Source organism: Pogona vitticeps, chromosome 8 (genome assembly GCF_051106095.1).
Source record: "Pogona vitticeps strain Pit_001003342236 chromosome 8, PviZW2.1, whole genome shotgun sequence".
NCBI lineage: Eukaryota > Metazoa > Chordata > Lepidosauria > Squamata > Agamidae > Pogona > Pogona vitticeps.
This window is the reverse complement of record NC_135790.1, coordinates 10,125,601-10,147,242: the sequence shown is the minus strand read 5'-3', so window position 1 is coordinate 10,147,242 and position 21,642 is coordinate 10,125,601. Positions and strand designations below refer to the sequence as shown.

The window sequence follows — 21,642 nt, the reverse complement described above, 5'->3', positions numbered from 1 at the left end:
AACACAGGCAGACACTGCAAAATGAAAAGCAAACAAAGCTGAAACCCCAGGAAACCTGGAATGCTTTTCTAATACCCAAAGTCCATGACCTGTGCTTTGTAGTAGTTGGGGCATTGCAAGCTGTGATGAAAAGCCATGTCTGTAGAAGCAATGCTGCAGTAAAGAAGCAGCACAGCAGGAGAACTAGGAGTGTTTTTGGTGCTATTTTCATGTAGTTTCCCTTTTCCATTCCCAGTGCATATCCACATAAATTGCACTGGTACATTTCTTCTGGTGTGCAATACACATGTGTGGGTATGTCAGGGAGATAAATCTCAGGATGAGTGGTACTAATTACATGCCATCCTGTCAATTCTGACTTATAGTGACCCTTTCCAAGCTTTCCTAGGTATACAGTACACAGAAATGGTTTACCAGTCCTTTCTTCTTCTTCTTCTTCTTCTTCTTCTTCTTCTTCTTCTTCTTCTTCTTCTTCTTCTTCTTCTTCTTCTTCTTCTTCTTCTTCTTCTTCTTCTTCTTCTTCTTCTTCTTCTTCTTCTTCTTCTTCTTCTTCTTTCTCTCTCTGTGTGCGTGCGTGCGTGTGCGCACATGTACATGCATGTTCTGGGACTGTGCACCTTGCTCAAGGCCACATGGTCTGCCTCTTCTGGGATGCGCAATGAGCTACCAATCTGCAGCTCCACAGCCAGATATCTAACTCGGCGGACTATCTAGCCAGCGGAGGATTTTAAAGAAGAATCTTGTATATTCTCAGCTGGTGCCAGGGATCGCTGGTCCAGCATGAAGACACCTGTATGTGTGTTGCACTTGGGGCGTCATGACACCAAAAAGCCAAAATCATGAAAAATAAACCAAATGAGAAGTGCCATAATGCTAAAGTCTTGTCTCCCCTTGAGCAAACCAAAACAAAATAACCTGTGTCTTCAAAGGGGAACAAAAGGCATGCAAACACTTGGATTTTATCACTGAACATACCAAGATGAGCCTTACATCGTATGGATGGTAGGAAAAACACCAATGTCATCGGCGACAAATCAGACACATTATGGAGAAGAGTGGTTCCATCTGGAAGAGCTCACAGTTACATTCCACAAGTTAACACAGTAAGAACAAAGTTGCATCATTGATGTAATCATTAATGTTTCCTAGTTAATTTTGAAAGTTATTATTTCAAGGCATTGGAGTCATTTTAACAAGAAGTTTTAAAAGTAATGATATTCTCTTATGAATTATAGAATGTAGCATTTTAAAAAGTAATGAAATCATTTAAAAAAGCAGGATCAATGCAACAATTTACACTTGCAACAGAGTAACAAGTCACAACAATAGCTTATTTTTCAAACACTATGACAAGTAATTGGAACAAATTACATTAAGAATAACTTTCTAAGCTCTGAGTGTGATTATAGAAATATACACAGCATTCCAAGTGTGGCCACACCAGTCATTTGTATGAAGGCTTTAAGATATTTGCATCTATTTTAGATGCCTTCCTAATGAGCTTTATCCTGGAATTTGCCTTTTTAAATTGCAGCTGCATACTGGTTTGATATTTTAATCAACTGTTCTCCCAGAACCCAAGAATTTCCTTGACTGCAGCTAAGACCTCATCAATGTACAGGAGGAAACCCCCCCCCCCCATCCAGGAGATCAAGATTCACTGATTCACTTATCTGCTGGCTGAAAATACTAAATAACACCCCCCATACCTGTTTATATGTATTTACCAGAACTGGCCAATAGAGGGGGGAAGAGGCCATGCAATGTATTGTTGTTTAGTTGTTAAGTCGTGTCCGACTCTTCGTGACCCCATGGACCAGAGCATGCCAGACCCTCCTGTCTTTCACTGCCTCCCAGAGTTGGGTCAAATTCCTGTTGGTAGCTTCGATGACACTGTCCAACCATCTCGTCCCCTGTCGTCCTCTTCTCCTCTTGCCTTCATACTTTTCCAATGTCAGGGACTTTTCCAGGAAGATTTCTCTTCTCATGAGATGGCCAAAGTATTGGAGCCTTGGTTTCAGGATCTGTCCTTCCAGTGAGCACTCAGGGTTGATTTCATGCAATATATAGCATTTGATATTTTGACATTTTTCAACCCCTGTTGTGGTGGGGCGGATTCCCTGCAGATACTGCAGCCCTGCTATATATGTGGACCTGGTATGTGTGTGTCACAGTATGAATCCTCTTTATATTTACTTCTGCCAAAGCCCATTAACACTTGGAAAGTTTGTTTGGGATCTCCTTGCTCCCTTTTTTTTTTCATTTTTAAACACCCTAGGTTAAAGAAAAGTTAAGAAAAGTTAGTTATCTGGATTGCAACTCCCAAAGTCTCAAAAGCAACATGGATTTGTGGTACTAAAAGCAAAATCTGTTATCTGTGTCCTAAATTATATGGGTGTCTTCAGCAAACATGGTCATTTGCTGCTCATCCTCAATTCCAGCTACTTTGTGAGATCCACTAACCGAGAAAACGATACTGTACTTCTGAAGTAAGAAGTATCCAGTTTGCCTTTTCTAAGATGATGTCTTTCTGTCAGAGCAGGCATCATTTTGGAAGAAGCATTCTCTCCTGCTGGACAGGAAAGGAGGAATGTTTCTTCTGAGGCAGTGCTTGCCATTTGCTATTTTTATAAGAACTTGTACTAAAAAGAATATATTTGTAACATGAGTGAGGCAGTGGAAATTTTTGGATTGTAGGCTGCCGTCACCTGAAGTCAGACTTCTGAGGAGAATCCACAAAGGTGGGCAGATGTATCAGAAAGCAAAGCGAAGCAAAGAATTCTTGTTTCTTGGTGCATGTGGCACGTATGCACCAGCTTTCCACAGTCTCAGGGAGAAACGTTTCTCCTCAGAGTGAAGAAAACAGCGGTAGCCATTTCTATCTTTACCATAAACAGCCAAGTGAATCTAGTGGGTCAATGAAAGGCCAAAGTACTCCAAACCATTTGCATTACATCAGGGATAGCTTACACCAATACATTGTTGCTGGGGAAAAAAATCATTTTCCTCCCAGCGACAATGAGGTTTTTGACCAAACTGAGATGAAACAGGGAAACCTGAGGGGGGTGGCAGGTGATACGATCTTCCTTGCTCATCATAAAGTCACGGTGGTTCAGAAGTGTAAACTGTGGCTGCTACACCATTGCTTAGAATGTCTACTCACATTCAGTACTGTATCCTTTTTTTATTTAAAAAAATGGGGGGCCCTGTTATTTTAAATTCATCAGATTCAACCCAGTCTGAGAGAATGGATTCTGATCCATGAAAGCTCACATGGAAATCTGTTAGTCTTTGAAGTGCCACAATATTTTGGGGTTTGCTCTTTTCCCCTTTTAATTTTGCCAGTCTGCCTTGTGCACTGGTTTCGTGGCTGGAAGAAGTCTGAGATCTCAAAGCATGACACTGACCGCAACACAGTTGTTGGCAGGGATGATCTTCTGCTTGAAGGTGAACATCCCTTTGAGCCCCGTTCGGAAGCGGTCGTGCAGCCAGGCATACAGGAAGGGGTTACAGCAAGAGGAGCTCATGGCAAACAAGTGGCAGAGCAGCTGGATCAGAAGGAAATACTCCTTGTTGATGAGGTTGATGTCTATGTCGCGGATGATGTTGAAGACATGGATGGGGAGCCAGCAGACGGCGAAGGCAGTCACCACGAGCACAAGGAGGCAGAAGATCTTCCTTTTCCGCAGACGGTCAAACTCTGTCTGGCTTTGTGTTGGGTGACCAGGCACGACACGGTTCTTCAGCTTAATGGTGATACAGATGTAGGAGAGAGAGACGGCCGAGAGGGGAAGGATGTACGTAATGATCAAGGTGCTGTAGGCGTAGGCCAGGCGCTCTTTCTCTTCATCCATCCAGAACTCCTCACAGATGGCAAAGCCTTCCTTGTGGAACTCCACGTGGTAGGTGTGGGCAATGGCTGGAGCCACCAGGGCACAAGAGAGCAGCCAGATCCCACAAATTACATATACGCAGGCGGTGAAGGAGATGCGCTTCTTAAGGAGATGCACAGTGGTATAGTATCTGGGAAGAAAGGGAGAGAAATCTGGATGACATCCCCAGGTCCAGACCAAAATATCTTGCTGCTAGAGGGATAGCAACAAATGCCATTTCACGGCAATATGTATGTATGTATGTATGTGTGTGTGTGTGTGTGTGTGTGTGTGTGTGTGTGTGTGTAACCACACCCTTCTCTTTAAAGAGACCCAAGGTGGCTTGCATCATTAAAAGACAGTATTTAAAACTAATAGCAAGTATACAAATACTAAAAAAGGTATACAAATGGATGCTATACGAAAAAACATAAGAAACACCCAAACACATTTGAAACAGTAAGGTACAGCAATCCATTTTTAAAAAACCCTACTAAGGTAGTCAGGCACTCAGGGAAAGCCTGCCTGAAGAGAAAGATCTTGTCCTGCTTGCAGAAGGACAGCCAAGAGGGGTCCAGTCTGGCTTCCAGTGGGAGGGAGTTCCAGAGTCTGGGAGCAGCCACAGAGAAGGCCCTCTTTCATGTCCCCACCAAGTGCTCCTGAGAGGCTGGTGGGACTGAGAGAATGGCCTCCCCGGATGATCTTAATGTCCAGGCAGGCTCAAAGAGGGAGACACGGTCCTTGCGATGGCTTGAATCCAAGCTGTTTAGGGCTTTACAGGTTAAAACCAGCACCCTGGATTGTGTCCTGAAATGGATCAGCAGCCAGGGGAGCGGTGGTAATGCAGGGTGAGTGGGTGGGCGGGCGATGTGATCCTCAGGCCAGCCCCAGTGAGCAATCCACCTGCTGTATTTTGGGCTCCCTGAAGTTTCCGGACACTTTCCATTTGTTTTGAAAAAGACCATGGCGTTTCTGAGCATGTCTCAGTGACATGTACTAAAGTCATGAAAATAAACCCCCTCATCTAGAATTGTTAGGCTGGATCATTGTATCGCCTGAAGTTTCAAATCCAAACTCCAGGAGCTAGAAAATGTCCCCCAAAACCTGAGTCTCACATCAAACCCATAATCTGGAAACCCTACAAATGGCAGAGTCCTATATGAATCTATTTGGAAGAATGTTCCCTTCAGTTCGGTGAGGACGATTCCCGGATATAAAACCACAATCTTTAGTTAGGCTCGAAATTTCACATGCAACTTTTTAGATTTTTTTGATCTCTTTTGTGCAGCCGAATTGTATTCTCACTGTTCTGCCAGGTGCCACAATATCTTTGTCTTTTCTTTCTTTGTTTCGCTTTTTCTTTGTTTTTTGTTAATATGCTTGCACAGATTAGCATGGCATCACTTCAAAAACTACCTTTACAGTATTTGGTATGGCTTGATTTGATATCCAGCACATCTCACTAAGGATTTCCGGTTTCAATGAGTTTTCATAAAGACAGTTAGAGGATTAGCATGTGAGAAGGTCAACAGCATCTAGGTAATGATTGGCCATGGAGGGGTTGAGGGGGGGGGGAGAAGTCTGAATACCAAGGCAGCCCAAACCTCCACGGTGCTTGACTTGTACTGAACCAAACATGTTCCATCTCCTACCTGAACTTCATTGATATTCTGTTTCCATTGCTTTTAGTTACAGAAGAAAGCCTTGTCATAAGAGAAGCACAGCTGGAGAGAGAAATTCGATCTTCTGAAACTGCTCCAGTGCTCCAGAACAACAATTTTCAACTCAGAAACATTAAATAACTTGTGGCAAACATATTTATTTTGGGTGAACAAAACAACGGAGGATTACTTTCACCTCATCTAACAACTCATATCACACTACAGGTCCCCATGGCATCTCTAGAAATTTATCATTGAACCAAAGCATTCCTGTAGATCTGATTTTGGTTTCTTTATTTTTCTTCCTTTTCCAAAAATCATTTCCCTTAAAGTGAACTAAAACTGAGTTTTTATGAGAAGAACTTAACATCTTCCACCTCATGTCTTCTCTGTCTCTGCATTAATTCCTCCCCACCCCACCACAGGGTGGCCGCACATACATCCCTAGTTTAAAAAAAGAATGTTAAGACCAAGAGAACACATTGTCAAGAAAGAGGGGACATATCGGAAAAAGAAAATAGGAGACACATCACAAAAGAAGCAGAAATGCATAATCGAAAAAGAACTGTACAGCCAAAGAAGAGGGAATGCATTATCAAAGAGGAGCACCTTCTATATACAAAGTATGCATTCTAGCATTGTTTGTGGCCCTCCCCAAACCAGTCCTTATTAATGCTGCATGAGAGTGCAGAACAGATATTGTGCAACAGAGCCAATCAAAATTCTGTAAGGCAACTAAAAAAAATGGGGATACTCAAAACAAAAATTTATAACTTTGAAACTGGACCTTGGATTACCATGAAACACAGCAGTCTGTATAAATTAGTTGCAGCTGAACCTGTCTGTTTCCTGACTTTTGTACTCTATGTTCTTTTGTCTTCATTTAGAAACAGGGCTTTATCACATAGCAACGGAGCTGAACTGGTGCTTCCTCCTCCTCCATTTCCTGCTGTGATCCAAGCATAAAAAGAGATTGGTGGCTGACTGTCATTTCCTTTGTATGTAATCTCATTTCTGCACCTTGCTTTTCAACTTTCCTCAACCCAAGACCCTCAAACTCTCATCATATTTTTTAACATGGATCCAACTAAGTAGGAAAATATGCTCATTTATATGTCTGTTCTTATCACTGATGGTGGTAAGCCAACAACAGAGGACCATGAAACAATACTGATTGGGTCTCTTTTCAGTTTCTCACAATCTCCTTCAAGGAAAAAGAGCTTTGCTTGCTGGTTCCTTCCAACTCTGGGTATCATTTCCCACTTTTAGCTAATATATTGTGATATTTTGCTTGCTGTTAAGAAACAAATTGGAAATGTGGCTAAATTCAGTTGTCTCTTTGAAAAGCAAGTCATAGAAGAAGCTGTTGATTGGGGGGGACGAGTAGATTCCCATCCCCCACATTAGTATAAAACAAGCAGAGAATGGTAATTATTTAAGAGTGGGCTAGATCTGACAATATATTTTCTTCTGATCTGTGATGGAGAATGGCATGTGCTTTCTCTTCTGGGGACGTGGTGGCGAAGGGACGTGGTGGTGCTGTGGGCTAAACCGCAGAAGCCTTTGTGTGCTGCAGGGTCAGAAGACCAAGCAGTCGTAAGATCGAATCCATGCGACGGAGAGAGCTCTCGTCGCTTGTCCCAGCTCCCGCCAACCTAGCAGTTCGAAAGCATGCAAATGCCAGTAGATAAATAGGGACCACTTCGGTAGGAAGGTAACAGCGTTCCGTGTCGAAGTCGCACTGGCCATGTGACCACGGAAGATTGTCTTCGGACAAAACGCTGGCTCTATGGCTTGGAAACGGGGATGAGCACCGGCCCCTAGAGTCGAACACGACTGGACAAAAATTGTTAAGGGGAACCTTTACCTTCTCTTCTGGTTTACTTCCCATATGTCCTGCAACACTGCGCATCTACGTACATTTATACAAATCAAAGCATTACATACAAATATAAAACCAATATGCATACCCCAGGCTGCATGGTAAATTCATTACCACGCAATCCGGGGGAGGGGGGAATTTAATCTGAGCCTGAATGGTTTCTTTTGCTTTTTCTTGTTGGGAGAGGGTTTTATAAGTAGAAGAACTGCCCATGTTGCTCTTGGTGGAGAACATTCAGAGGACTGGGTGCAGGCTTAGATATACATAGAACTGATTCATTGAAACCAGTGGGGCTTAAATCATTCATGGAGTCATCATGATTTGCCTCTTGTCAAAATACAAACCTTGGAGAGATGTTGCTCCCAACAGTCCAAGTAAAAAGGAATCTACATTGTTCATTTGCAGTGCTGTATGCAGAGATGCAAATGACAGTGAATGAAAAACTACATGACAGCCATGTGGTTTTGAATTGCTGTCTGTGTTCTCACAGGCAGGGACGACCATCAGCTGATCAGCATTGCCTGGGAAGCTATAGAAGTAGAACAGCCAAACCTCCCAGCTGGAGAAGGCCTCTCCCTCTGCAATCCCAGTTGGGGGATTTGACTCTGCAGCTTTTCAGAGCTGTCAGGCACAGCACTGGTCAGCTGATGGCTGGCCCTCAGGCTGCTCGGAAGGAGCTGCGCAGGGAATCCCCCGGGTGGGAGGAGGCCTCCAACAGCTCTGCCATTGCCTGCACTGCCTGAGAAAACAAAGTTAGTCATGTGTTGGGGCAGGGGCAGGGTCTGGGCCAGGGAGAATGGAAGAGAAAGAGAATGAGAGGGAAAGGGGTGACAAGGGAAAGAGGGGACACACTGGGAGGGTGGGAGGATGCAGTGACAAGTGACAGAGGGGTGGATGGGTGGGCGACCCTTGGGAGGGCACTTTCAGTTTGTTTTTTAAAATTCCGGCTATCTGGTATAGCGCTGTATCAGATAGCTGGATTTTTTTTTTAAAAAAAATGGCTGAACAAGAGGAAAGGAGTATTGAAAGGGAAAGGCAAGACCCAAACTAGAGATGGGCACGAAGCAAAACACAAATCCAAAAATTTGCCCGAAGTTGCTAATTCATCACTAATTCATCAATTCCTGTTCATCAAACATGACAGTCCTGATGAATATGAATCGATGAATTTTTAACAACTTTTGAATTGTCTACCTACCTTTTGTTGCTGCTGCTTCCTCATCCGCTGCTGCTGCCGTTTGTAAAGGAAGCCCAGCTGGTTGCCACAGTCTGGCTGCCTCTGCACAACTAACTTTTCTCTCAGCTGAGAGTCAGGTCCACGTTGCAGAAACAGCAGGCTGTGTGTGTGTGTGTGTGTGTGTGTCTGTGTGTGTACATATACGTGTATATGTATACACACACACACACACACACACACACACACACACACACACACACACACACACACACACACACACACACACACACACACACACAAGAAGCAAGAGAGGCCTTGAGAAAGACATTCCTGGGGTCTGACATGTAGGAGAGAGCCAAGTCCTTAGCCTAGAATATGGAAATCTTCCTTTTTAGAATATTAATTCCCAGTCAACTCTCATCAAGTTCAGGAGCTGTAGTCTTGTAAGGACATTTTCCAAGTGCTGGCTTGGGCCTGAAGAGTGGATAAGGAGGCATGGAAAGTTCTCCTCTGAGTGCAATGGCTATACCTCACTTCTCTGAGGTGATCTTAGGCCTCAAAGCTTCAAGCCATAACTGGCATTTGGATCAGAGATGGACACAAACTGGAAAAATGGTGGTTCATCTTGGTTCGTTGTTTGTCAAAATCAATGAACCACCAACTACCAATTTATGATTTTTCTCCTGAGGAACCACCTTCTCTGTGAGAAGCTGGTACCATGCAAGGGATGGAGCTTCTGAAGGAACTCAGTTGCCCAGCCTATTTAACCTCTTAGTTGCTGTCAATCTCTGGCTAATACAGTAGCTCCCTTCAGTGAGAAAGGACTTCAGCCAGCCCAGTCTAGACTGCTGTCCAAGGTCCTGATGTGTCCTCCATTCTTTTGCTGAACACTGCCTTTTTATTTGTCATCTCACTAAAGCAAACTTGATTTGGTTTAGTGGACACAATTCTTGCCTTGCCAAAACAAACAAACACACACACACACACACACACACACACACACACACACACACTTTTACACTTTTATATATAAGTGAGGTTTGGTTTGAAAAAGACCATATGTCTCCCTCACATCTTGCTTTGCTGGAAAGAAACGCTGTTCATAGGAAACCGTCTTCTGAGTGAGCCTGGGTAGCACAGTATGGTCCTCCAGATGTAATTTCCACCAGCCCACAGAGTATGCGGTGGGGAGGAATTCTGGGAGTCCTAAAACAACTACTTATGGAGAGCCACATGTTGCCCACACTGGATCCACAGGGTTTGCTATGTCATTAAGGGTTTTGGTACTTCTTTAAAAGCCCTGCATAGGTCACACTTGTTTCTCATGGGATAAGCAGGTTAAGATGTGATACAAGTCACAACCTGACCATCTCTTCTGTGCTTCAGGTCCTGAGAGACCAGTATAAGAGGCATAGCCTTAAAATTCAAAGACAGGTGCTGAGCATGAAATAATTCTGATATGAGGAATGTGTTTAGAGCGACTGAAATGAATGCAGCTCACAGGTTTTCCATACAGATACTTCCCACCTTAATTCTCCTAAGCTTTCATCACTTCAGCAGGATCATTTAGGGGGTTGGGATTAATTTTTTTCCTGATTTTGCTCAACACCTGGAAACTAAAAATCCTTGCTGTTATTACCCAGAGATCTCCAGATAGATCCAGATCTACTTTCTGCCCACCCTTGTCTATTCTGAATAGCAACAGCTCTCCAGCCTCTCAGCCAGTTATCTTTCTCATCATCTGATTTGAAATGGCGTTGCCAAGGATTCAACCAGGAACTTCCTTCATGCAGAGCACACATTCTATCATTGAATATTCCATGTGCATTGTTTGAGCCCAAATCAATCTCTTAGGGAGCAATTACCTGTCTACTGCAATGGCTGTGAGGGTGAAGACAGACACGTATACTGTCATGGGTTGCATCAGGAACACAAAATAGCACAGGAACTTTCCAAAGACCCACCCCTGGGGGTTAAACGCATATGCCAGCGTAAAGGGGACGCAGGTTGCACACATCAGCATATCTGAGAAGGCCAGGTTCCCAATGAAGAAGTTGGTAACATTGTGCATTTTCTTGGTCTTGCAGATAACATAAAGGAGGAGATAGTTGCCAAAGATGCCAACAAGGACCACCACAGTATAGCAAGGGATGATCAGAGGTTTGAAAGACTGGATCAGCTGCACACTAGTAAACTGGGAGGTGGAATTGGAACTATTCTTGAGCACCACTTCATAGACACTGCCATTGGATGGGTGGTTCTCCCAATGGCTAGTGGATTCCATGAGTCAATGACAACTGGGATTGGAGTGCCACAAAACTTGGATGACTTGCAAGGAGGTGAGTTCTTTAAAATTCATTTTGTGACCTTGCTTCTGATTTCACAATTTTGGATAGTGGTTTCTCTTCATGTTGGAGTCATATACAACCTGTTCTTTTCATTTGATCAGAGACAGGATGCCATTTTCTCTGTAGGGTAGAAAAAGAGACTAGTTTTAGCTAAGCTTATTGTTTGCAGTTCAAGTCTTCTACTTCAATGCACATGTCAGTTCATGGGCCAGGCTTTGAAGAAACTGTTCCTACTTCACAGTTCCTGAGACTCACATAAAATGCTTTTAAGGATCATTGGTCTGCCTTTTTTATACTCATTAAGCTGCAGTTTCTCTCCCCCTGCCTTTGATGTCTTTTCTATTTTCTTTTCAGATGCCTCTTATGGCTTCTCTATAATTTTGCTCTTCCATGTCATAATCATGACGTTTCTTCTCCTTTTAGAAGGAATTATATGCTCTGTTGGTGCCTGACAAAAGGAAGAGAGAGAGAGGCTTAGAATGACATAAAATTGGTAAACAGTTTTTCCCTAAAGGCAGGGAAATTCAAAAATCTGTTACAGGAAGGACAAAACCAGTTGATCTTGCCCAGAGAGATTCAAGCTTCTGCTGTGGAATGATGTTGGTGGCAAGTATCTTCATGTGAAAGTAGTGCTCTGGGAACATTCACAGCAAATGTGGCATCAACAAGAACAGATTCATTATAAAATTAACTTTCCAAGTGCAGTGAGTGACTCAAATATGTGAAGCTGCCTCTCACTGAGTCAGACCACTGATTCAACTTTGTCTAAGGTTGGGGAATTTTTAGTTCTTCAAGTGTTTTGGCCAACAACTTCCATCATCCCCTATGGCCAAGAATAACAGACTCTGGGAGTTGTAGGTAAAAACATCTGGAGGGTCCCCCCTCCCAATCTTGCCCAAGAGAATTTGCTGCCTGAGGTAAGCTCAAGATGACACCCAACAACCTCTACATACGATGTCCAAGGGCTAACTAGACTGACAGTTGACTGTTCTTTCAATGCTGTGTAGAGGGCAACAAGTTAAGTGAGGGGTGCAGTGTAGACTATATGGCTCATGTGTCTGCCCTCCAGCATGGCCGAGACAGTTCCCTACTCTCAAAGACTGTGAGTAATGAGAGACAGGTCAGGTAACACGTTGCTTGGGTGAGAACAAATGCATAAAGACATCACATTTTGGAAGTAACATACCAAATAGGACCAAAGCTACCTCTCTGCCATAAAAAGCAATATTTTCAGGTACCTTTCTAAAGGTTACTTTTACAATGTGATATTAGTCATTTTAGAAGCATTTTGATAGGATTAAAAAAACATTTTATGACATTATTAATCATAAGAGTTTCCCAAAGGAAGGAAGAGAGCAACATTGTGAGGAATAAGTAGCAGCGGCTGGGAATTCTGGGAGTTAAAAAGAAATCAGGTTTCCCGATCCTGGCCAGCAAGCAAGCAAACATGTAGCTTTCCTTTCTGCCTTAACATCTGTAAATACAGTAGTTCAAAACTAGATAGCAAAGCTTGACTCAGGGCCAGCTGTGGGCAACATAACTGCCCAGTGCTTGCATGCAGTGACCCTGTCTTCTTACCTCTACAAGTGGGAGGCCCAGAAGCCCCCTCCCACCTGGCAAGCAGGGCATGGAGCCAGTGAGCCCCGAGCCTAACGTATGCAAGGTGTTTGGTGAGGAGTGTGTGTGGGGCACAAAGAGGAAGGGAAGCATCGCCTCCTTCCACCCACTCTACCCTGAAGATCACTGTCCTCAATCTTGCGAGAAGGGGAGGGGGCTGCCCCATAACATTACTGGTGTCACAATTTTCTCCTTTTTGGTATGTGGATCCGGAATGTTTTGGCCAGAGTCCTTGTTACTATCTGGTAGAGCAGAGGATGCTCCTGGTGCCAAGCTATCCTCCTTCTTTCTTTGAAAGTACAAACTTTCTAATTTGCTCCAGGGAAAGGTGTGTGTGTGCCACAGTGGCACAATGTGTGTGTGTGTGGGGGGTGGCGCTTTGTGTGCTGTCTGTGGGACAGCTGAGGCTCTGTAGAGCTCTTTCCTTTGCTTTTTGTTTTCCTGGCATTCTCCATTCATCTCGCAAGGAGGTGGGCTCTAAATGGTCCCAACCTTGGGCAAGGCCTGGTTGCTCTACCTTAGGACTTAATCACACCTGCCAAAAGAACCCTCGTTATACTGATTTGGCCATTTTTTTACATCATTCCATAATTTGCCCCAGCAATCAGTTTATTTCCCCCTCACCAGGAGGGTTGTTTGAAATTGTACCAACTGAACCAGCTGGGGGTTCTTTTTTCACATGCAATCGGGCCCAGAGTTATACAGTAGTTCTGTGTATCTCATGCCACCAGCTTGTCCTGAACACACCACACTTGTTGGGCTTCAGAAGCTAAGCAGACTCAGGCCTGGTTTGTGCATTAATGAGGGTCCTCTAGGGCAGCCATTCTCAACCTTTTTTTGGTCATGGCCAAAGTTCCCTCTAAGCTGGGTGCACGCACTCGGGCACCTCTGCCTCCCTCCAGGCAGCTGTCTTCCTCCTCCGTGCAAGTGACTGCATTAGGTTCTGGTTGCGATGGAACCCTGCATGTGAGGGGGTGGAGCCACATGCATGCATGCAGCAGCAAAGTTGCGAGCAAGAGAGGCAGAGCCCCACCTAGTGGAGCAAAAAGTTGGCAGGTACATTGGTCATGGCCATAGATACACTATGAAAGAAATACTGTACTATATAGGCTGAATTGGGATTGTATAAGCCGGATGACAAACCTTATAAGGTGTTTTGTGGAGAATTGTTTCCACTCTGTGGCCCCTTTCAAGTGTGCCATAAGGCCCCCATTCAGATTGGCTTTTCTAGAGAATACTCTGAAGGAGCTTTTTAGATGGGTGGTAGAACATGTCCCCAGGCTCAATCCATGGCATCTCCAGGAAGAGCTGGGTCAGAATCCTTCCTGAAATCTTGGAGATCCATGACCTACTGGTGTCAAACGTGCGAGACTAGATGGACTCTTGGCCTGCCTCAGGATGAGGCAGCTTCTTGGGTTCCTATCCCCCATGAGGAACCATTTGGCTGAAAGCAGGCCCAGCATTGCCACTTCGCATCCCTGCATGTACAAATGAGAGACAGACCAGCAGCAATTCGCATCCTGTTCAGACTGGCCTGAGCAGATCTGTTTCCCCCCTAGAGCTTAGAGCATATTACACTTTTCAGTCAGCAGCTACTTAATGGGTAATATTTAGAGGAAGGAAAGAAGGATGGGAGAGAAAAGTGCTTAGAGAAGCTGCAACCGATAATTAATGGGAATCATAAAGGCTTCAGAGTTGCAAGGGCCCTTGTAGGTATTCTTGACTATAACAACCCCCAGCTCCGTGGAGTAACATGCAACCTTGAGATTGGTTGATTTAAAATTTCTTTATTTTTGAATCATTTATTGGTCTGTTTTAAAATCCAAGCTTTTTGATTGACTAAAATGTTCCCAGTTTATTTGACCAGCAAAGTCCCCCCCCCAAATATTAACACAAGTAATAAATATTATAGATGCAAACATCCTAATGGCAGAAGCATCGTCTGTTTCCCTCAACTCTTCCAGTGCAGATGCATAGAGTTCTGTAAAAATATCACAAAACATTGTTTTACTCGGGTGCAAATTCAGCTTATTAACCGAGCAGAGATCATAAGAAACCAATTATGTTTTAAAATGTAAATCCGTTGACAACTCTAATTCTCAGAGTGATTGAGATTTTAACTCCACAGACACTCAAGAGTTTTCGCCTGCCTGGATGCCCCAGCGTTCAAATGCTGGATGGGGTCAGTTGACAGCACTATCACAGGAGGACTTGGGGACACAAATTCAGGTTCCTATTCAGCAGAATGAACAAGAGGCCCCATCCCCATGAATCAGAACCTAAAATAATCTAACTGCATCCCTCGGGTGTGCTCTCAGGGCAGTGGAGGCTCATGATTTCACAGAGGTGGTGAGTGTGTTCTGGGTTTTACTCTTAACTTTACAGGAGTTATTCAAGATGCTGACCCCTATTCTCCAAATAGCTTGAGAACCCTGGATATCGCCTTTAAAATTCAGAGCAAAACCTGGTGCACATCCACCATCCCATGGCATTAGATTCACCAGCCTCCATTGGTTGAGTAGAACCAACGGGGCTCAATAACAGATGTAGAGTATCCAGGGAGTAAGACTAAGGCAAATTTTCTTATAGTGTTATCCTTCCAGGCGTGTATGTCTTTCAGGGATGTCATGCCTGACAGATCAGACATGAAAACAAAGTTGTGGTCAATGAGCAGTGACAGAACAAAAGTAGGATGATTTCCCAAATGCATTTTGAGGCAAGCTCACTATAGAATACACAGACAATCTTTTCTTAACGAAATTCTGCTCCTCTAATTTAGTCCCCAAAGGAAAAGGTACCTGTCTGTCATGGGTTTGGAGGGAAAGTTCCATCCTATGGGGAGTGGAAGGCGGGTCATCAGGAGGAGGGGCTGTACTGTATATATATGTGGAGCGTGTGTGGAGAAGCTGGAGAAGAAGCTGGGGAAGAGCTGAGAGAAGAAGCTTGAGTGGGAGTCTGTGTGTCAGACAGGGTACTACTGTGTGTCAGTCAGTACCAACCTGATAGGTTCAGGTGTCTGTATGGGTAGCCAGAACTGATAGGTTCAGGGTCTGTGCTTCAAGTTAAGTGTTCTGTGTGAACCAAACTGTGTGTATGTATGATTGAGACTAAGCCACGTTACTGTATCTTATTCACCTGATCATTTTATTTTCCCTGTGTGTTGTTTAAATAAACCTTGTTCTTTTATTTGTTAAAAAACCATCCCTGGTCTGTGTGACTTTTTATAGGGAATGGTTGGTGGCAGCTTAGTGAAACTGTGGCATCCTCCAGTAGGTCTGGGTTTGTCACACTCCCCCCCCCCTTTTGAAGATAGGGACAACATTTGCCCACCTCCAGTCTGTGGGGATTTCTCCTGCCCTCCAAGAATTCTCAAATATTATTGCCAATGGTTCTGAAATTACTTCTGCCAGTTCTTTTAATATCCTTGGATGTAATTTGTCTGGCCCTGGAGACTTGAATTCATTTACAGTAGGCAGGTATTCCTGTATTACTTCTGTACCTATTCTGTGCTGCATTTCCCCCACTGCATCACCTGCTCTTCGCCCCACAGGTTCAGCACTATTTTCTTTTTTGGAGAAAACTGAGGCAAAGAAGGTGTTGAGAAGTTCCACCTTTTCCCTGTCCTCTGTTAGTATCTGGCCATCTTCTCCATGCAGCAACCCTATCATTTCCTTGTTTTTCCTTTTGCTGCGGGCATAACAAAAAAGCCCTTTTTATTGTTTTTAATTTGTCTGGCAAGCCTGAGTTCATTCTGCACTTTTGCTTTTCTTACCTTTCCCCTACATATAATGGCTATTTGCTTGTAGTCCTCTTTGGTGTTTTCCCCATTTTTTTAGATCGTGCCTTTAGTATCTCCCTTTTAAGAAATTCCCATCAATCCACTCCCTTCTCTTTCAGTATCTTTGTCCATAGAATTACAGCCAGTAATTCCCTAAGTTTACTGAAATTGGCCTTCTTAACATCTAGAATGCATGTCTGGCTGCTCTTGGCTTCCTCTTCCCACTGTATAACAAATTCCAAGAGAGTGTGGTCACTCCCCCCTAAGGATCCCACCACTTCAACCCCATTAACAAGGTCATCCCTGATCTAAAAAAGCTGATCCCCTTGTTGCCTCTTCCACTTTCTGGACCATGAAATTGTCTGCAAAGCAAGTGAGGAATTTGCTGGACCTTATGTTCTTGGCAGAGTTTGACTGCCAACATATATCGGGATAGTTGAAATCTACCATTACTACTGCATCTCTCCCTTTTGAATGCATGGCCATCTGCTCCAGGAAGGCATCATCCAACTCCTCGGGCTGGCTTGGGGGTCTGTAGTATACCCCCACAATGACATCCCTCTTATTTCTTTACCCTTCAGTCCTTACACAGATGCTCTCAACCTGGCTTCCTGGATTTAAGTCCTGGATCTACTGACAAGTATAAACATCCTTGACATATAACACTAATCCTCCTCCTTTCTTGCTAGGTCTATTTATCTGAAATAGTTTATGCATCCCAATTCCAGTCATGAGTTTCATCCCACCAGGTTTCAGTGATACCTTTTGTATCATATTTATTTTGCTGTATTAAGAGTTCCAACTTAATGTTGTCCCTTTGATGGCTAAATAGAAACTGATTCTTTTCCAAATTTGCAAGTGAAGAAAGCTAAGCAGGTAGCTAGGAGTGGATTTTTGTGTAGAAACACTATCTGCTTTAATCAGTTCCAGCCCAGCTTGGACAACTTGATCTTTTGGACTACAGCTCCCAGCATCCCCTGTTGTTGTTGTTGTTGTTGTTGTTGTTGTTGTTGTTGTTGTTGTTGTTGTTGTTGTTGTTGTTGTTGTTGTTGTTGTTGTTGTTGTTGTTGTTGTTATTTATTTGATTGATTGATTGATTGATTGATTGATTGATTGATTGATTGATTGATTGATTGATTGATTGATTGATTGATTGATTGATTGATTGACTGACTGACTGATTGATTGATTGATTTCTATCCCACCCATCTGGTCTGGTCGATCCTAACGGTGCTTTCAAGGTAAATGATATACATTTAAGGAGTGGCTTTACCAGTTCCACTCCCCCAGTGAATTTCCATGGCTGAGTGGGGATTCGAACCCTGTTCTCCAGAGTCCTAGTCCATCACTCTAGCCACTACACCACACTGGGAATTCCAGTGCAGCATCCCCTACCCAAGCAATTTTTCCAAACTCAATATAACTGAATATATTCATGTATTCTTGGAGCAACTCCCATCTGACCACCAACTGCACTGAATGAGCAATTACATGCACATAAAAAATAATTATTCTACGCTCTCTTTCAAAACAAAATCCCTGGACTCAGAATTCTTTCATTTGGTGTCTGGTGACAAATATCACTCACACAGTTTGTGTAAAGCAACAGCCCACAAGGATAGATGACACTGTAACAATTTTAGAGACGGTGGCTTAAGTTTATGAAATAAAACACAGAATATTTGCTTTTTCAAGGAGGCAGCCCAAGTAACATATGGAAATCAGTTCCATGCTATGCTTCAGCTGTCACTGAACAACGCTACCAATAAAAGTAAGAGATTGTTTTCCTTAATGGAAGGACCGTGCACAGAACATGGTGAAAAATGCATTTTCAATATGGAGCAATTCTTTTTCTGCGCTTGAGCCTAAAAAGAGAATTCAGAGTCAGAAGTACATTCTGCTGAACTCAGCAGTTCCTTGCAATCATACTGATGGTACAAGGCAAGAGCTATTAATTCAAAAGTAAGTATCCCTGATTTCAATTGGATTTACTCCTTAGTAAATGCATACAGGATTAGAGACTTAGGGTGGGTCTGTTACGGAGACAAATCAAATATATTTTCAACCAAAGGCTGGGCAAGCCTTTGTGGTGATGAGCCTTAAAGACCATAGCAAATTAAGGGAACAAAAACAAATTCTTACTGTTAATTTTTGCTAGTTAATACTAATCTAATGCCCTGAATTTTCTGGACTTTCATAAGAATTTTCACTAGCGACACATGAACAGAAGAGGTACTCCCATTATCTTGTAAACCCTGAAGTATCCGATTACAAAACTTTACCCTCTTTCAAAGCACATTCCCATTCTCCAAGCTGATCATGGAGTAAAAAGGAAAAGATTATAAGACAATAACTTTATTAGAAGCATGCAGACACAAATTCATGCATTCTGTCGTCTACTGACCTGAAACGAATACAGCAAAAGTCAAGAGCAAAAGGCAGACGGAGGACTCCAACTGTACTATAGCTGTGTGAGAGATGGTGTGTGTGGATGGGTGTGTGTAAGAAGAGAGAGAGAGAGAGAGAGAGAAGGAGAGAGAGAGAGAAGGAGAGAGTCACAAAGAGAGCATACAGTCAGGCAGTATCCTGAGATGTTATGCTCTCAATAAGTAGATTTTTATTTGGTGAATTCAGTTGGAGGATAGATTTCACTTGGCTAGCACCCTCTGCCGGTTGTTCTTTCTTTGCTATTTTTCTATTGGTTGCTTAAACCAAGGGTGGGCAGGAGCCTCCACTGAAATAAAGAAAATTCCAGGTAACCCTGGGCTCCTGTGTGAGCAGGACGACTGTGGATGTTTTCTACCAGCTCTTAGCACTACCCCTCAAATGGCACTGTGCACTGATTCTTTTCCTCTTTAAAGGAGAAAGAAGAAGTAGCAGGAAAATGTGGGAAGATTAGAAATTATAGAGTATCTAGACTATACTTATAGAGTATAGGTATCTAGACTTCACCCAGAGTCTGAAAGACTTTTCTTTACGTGGGGCTACCTTTGAGATTGCTGCGGAAACTACAGGTGGTGCAGAATGCGGCGGCCAGACTACTCAGTGGGCTGAGAAGATACCAACATATCTCCCCCACTCTGGCCGCATTGCATTGGCTGCCAATCCGATTCCGCATTGATTTCAAAGTGTTAACGCTTACTTACAAAGCCCTAAACGGTTTAGGACCTCGATACTTGGCGGAACGCCTTCTCCCATCTAGATCTACCCGTGTCACTCGCGCGAGCCAGGAGATAAGGCTGAGGAGCCTAACGCCGAGAGAGGCCCGAAAGGAAAAGACCAGAATCCGGGCCTTCTCGGCGGTGGCTCCTCGCCTTTGGAACAACTTGCCCCCTGAGATTCGCGCGGCTCCCTCGCTGGGCATTTTTAAGAAACAACTAAAAACATTGATGTATAGGTGGGCCTTCCCAACAGAAAACCCTTGACGATCTTTTTTCTTATTCTGTTCTTTATTATTATTATTTTTTATTTAAGTTTCTGCTGTAAAGTTTTAAAATTACATTGTTGTTTTTACTGTAAGCCGCCTAGAGTGGTCTAATATGATCAGATAGGCGGGATAGAAATAAAATAAATAAATAAAATAAATAAAATAAATTGTCACTGCAGTTCCTGGACTCTTCAGAGCAGTTGGAAGTTCAGAGGATCATAGAATCATATGATGATGGCATTGGAAGGGGCCTATAAGGCCATTGTGTCTAAATGCAGGAATCCAAATCAAAGCAGATCACACAGATGGCTGTCTAATGTTCTCCAGAATGGGCTCAGGTTTGTTTTTCCTGCAGGCAACATAGGTACAATACTATACAGCAATACTGGGTCATTTCCTGGTGTTTAGGATCATGAATGCAAAAGCACACTATCTCATATTCATAAACCATTCAACTCTTCTTTTGAAGAATTGAAATTCCTGACATTTAAAAATGGAAGTTTTAGTACACGTACAATACACACAAATTCCAACAAGAACTTCCCTCATATAGAATTACCCAGTGCTAGGGAATCCAAGAAGATAACTAGCTGATCTCTACTATGGTTACTGGTAGAAAACAGAAGCAAGAACAGCTGAGAAGTGGCTGCAGTCCCTTTTTGCCAAAAAAAAAGAGTCTGAATGGCTGTTCTGGATTTAATGAAGTGGGTCAGGTACAGGTATGATTAAGTGCAACATATACAACAAAGAAACATACACACACTTTAGGTTCTCAGGTAAACTAATGTTGCACACAAAAGTTGCTCCATAAGCTCAGCTAGAAGAACATACAACCTAGCTTGGAATGAAGCTGCTTCTAATGAGAGGAAGAAACACATTTCAATCCTATTTCCAGTTAACAGAGAGAAGAAGAACAGTAAGGTTGGGCAGACATTGCAGACTTACTTGACTTACAAGATTTATCTTGGCCTAGCAGTGCTGCTGTTTGACAGAAGATCCAGGACTAGTTCTGCTTAAGCCAATGACTTTTTAATGTCTGTTTGGCCAGGATGGAGTTAAAAAGTTCTCCTTCTGAGAGTCATTAAATTTGGTCCTGACTGGCAAGGTCAAATGTTCAGATCTTCCTTCCTTGCTTCTCAATGTTTATGTTTCGAAAGTCCATGCTAATAATCAGTTTATACAGAAGGGGGGGGGAGCCAAAAACTCACAAGTTTTTCCTCTCTCAATGGCTTTTTTCTAGTCAGTATTAAACATGATGCTTGGATTCCTTCCAAATAAAAAAGGGGGTGGAACTGACCACTCTCTTTCGAGATAAGCAAGTTTGATCTTTTCAATGTATTTGACCAGTTTAAAATCTGCAGACAGAACAGGTTGTTGTTGGAGAACACAGGGGGAGGACAACATTACTTTTAAAAAATGTAACTCAAAAAACATTTGTCCGAACACCCAGACTGCCTGCTATATCTGTTCCAAATTTGGTGCTTATCTGAGGTCCAATTTCTAATTTTTTGTTTGGGCTGCCTCCATTTTTTAAGTTGCCTTAAGGAATGTTGATTTGCTCTATTGCACAATATCTATTGCTGCACTCTCATGCAGCAATAATACAGTGGGGAAGACTGTGACCAGGTGATCCTGCAGCCCAGATGTGCTCCCTGTGGATGGGGCAACATCAAGGTCCTTGATCTCCATCTGTGTTACAGTTCCTCATTTTAACATCAGACTGGGAGGAGACAGCCTTTCAAATGGAGGATGTCTGCAAAATGAGGACTACCTCTTGGCAGCCCTCGAAATGAAAGACCATCCATCATAAAAGTGAACACGTGGCCACCATAAGAAACTGCACATTGAGCTTATAGTTCTTCCGGCAGTAACTAAGTTTT

General features: G+C 43.1%; 1 protein-coding gene across 2 annotated transcripts; it reads right to left on the bottom strand.

Moving 5' to 3' along the window:
• Positions 1 to 943: 943 nt before the first annotated feature.
• LOC110075185 (prolactin-releasing peptide receptor) lies at positions 944 to 18,916 on the bottom strand. Of its 2 annotated transcripts, XM_020786157.3 has the most exons (3): positions 18,740 to 18,916; positions 10,458 to 11,060; positions 944 to 4,023 (listed from the first exon to the last, which is right to left on the bottom strand). In XM_020786157.3, exons 2-3 carry the CDS (start codon positions 10,874 to 10,876, stop codon positions 3,390 to 3,392), a joined length of 1,053 nt encoding a protein of 350 aa, XP_020641816.3. In that variant the 5' UTR covers positions 10,877 to 11,060; positions 18,740 to 18,916; the 3' UTR covers positions 944 to 3,389. The 2 variants fall into 2 exon arrangements, with proteins under 2 accessions (XP_020641816.3, XP_020641817.3); XM_020786158.3 differs by lacking the exon at positions 18,740 to 18,916 and having other exon boundaries at positions 10,458 to 12,453.
• Between the last annotated feature and the right edge of the window lie 2,726 nt (positions 18,917 to 21,642).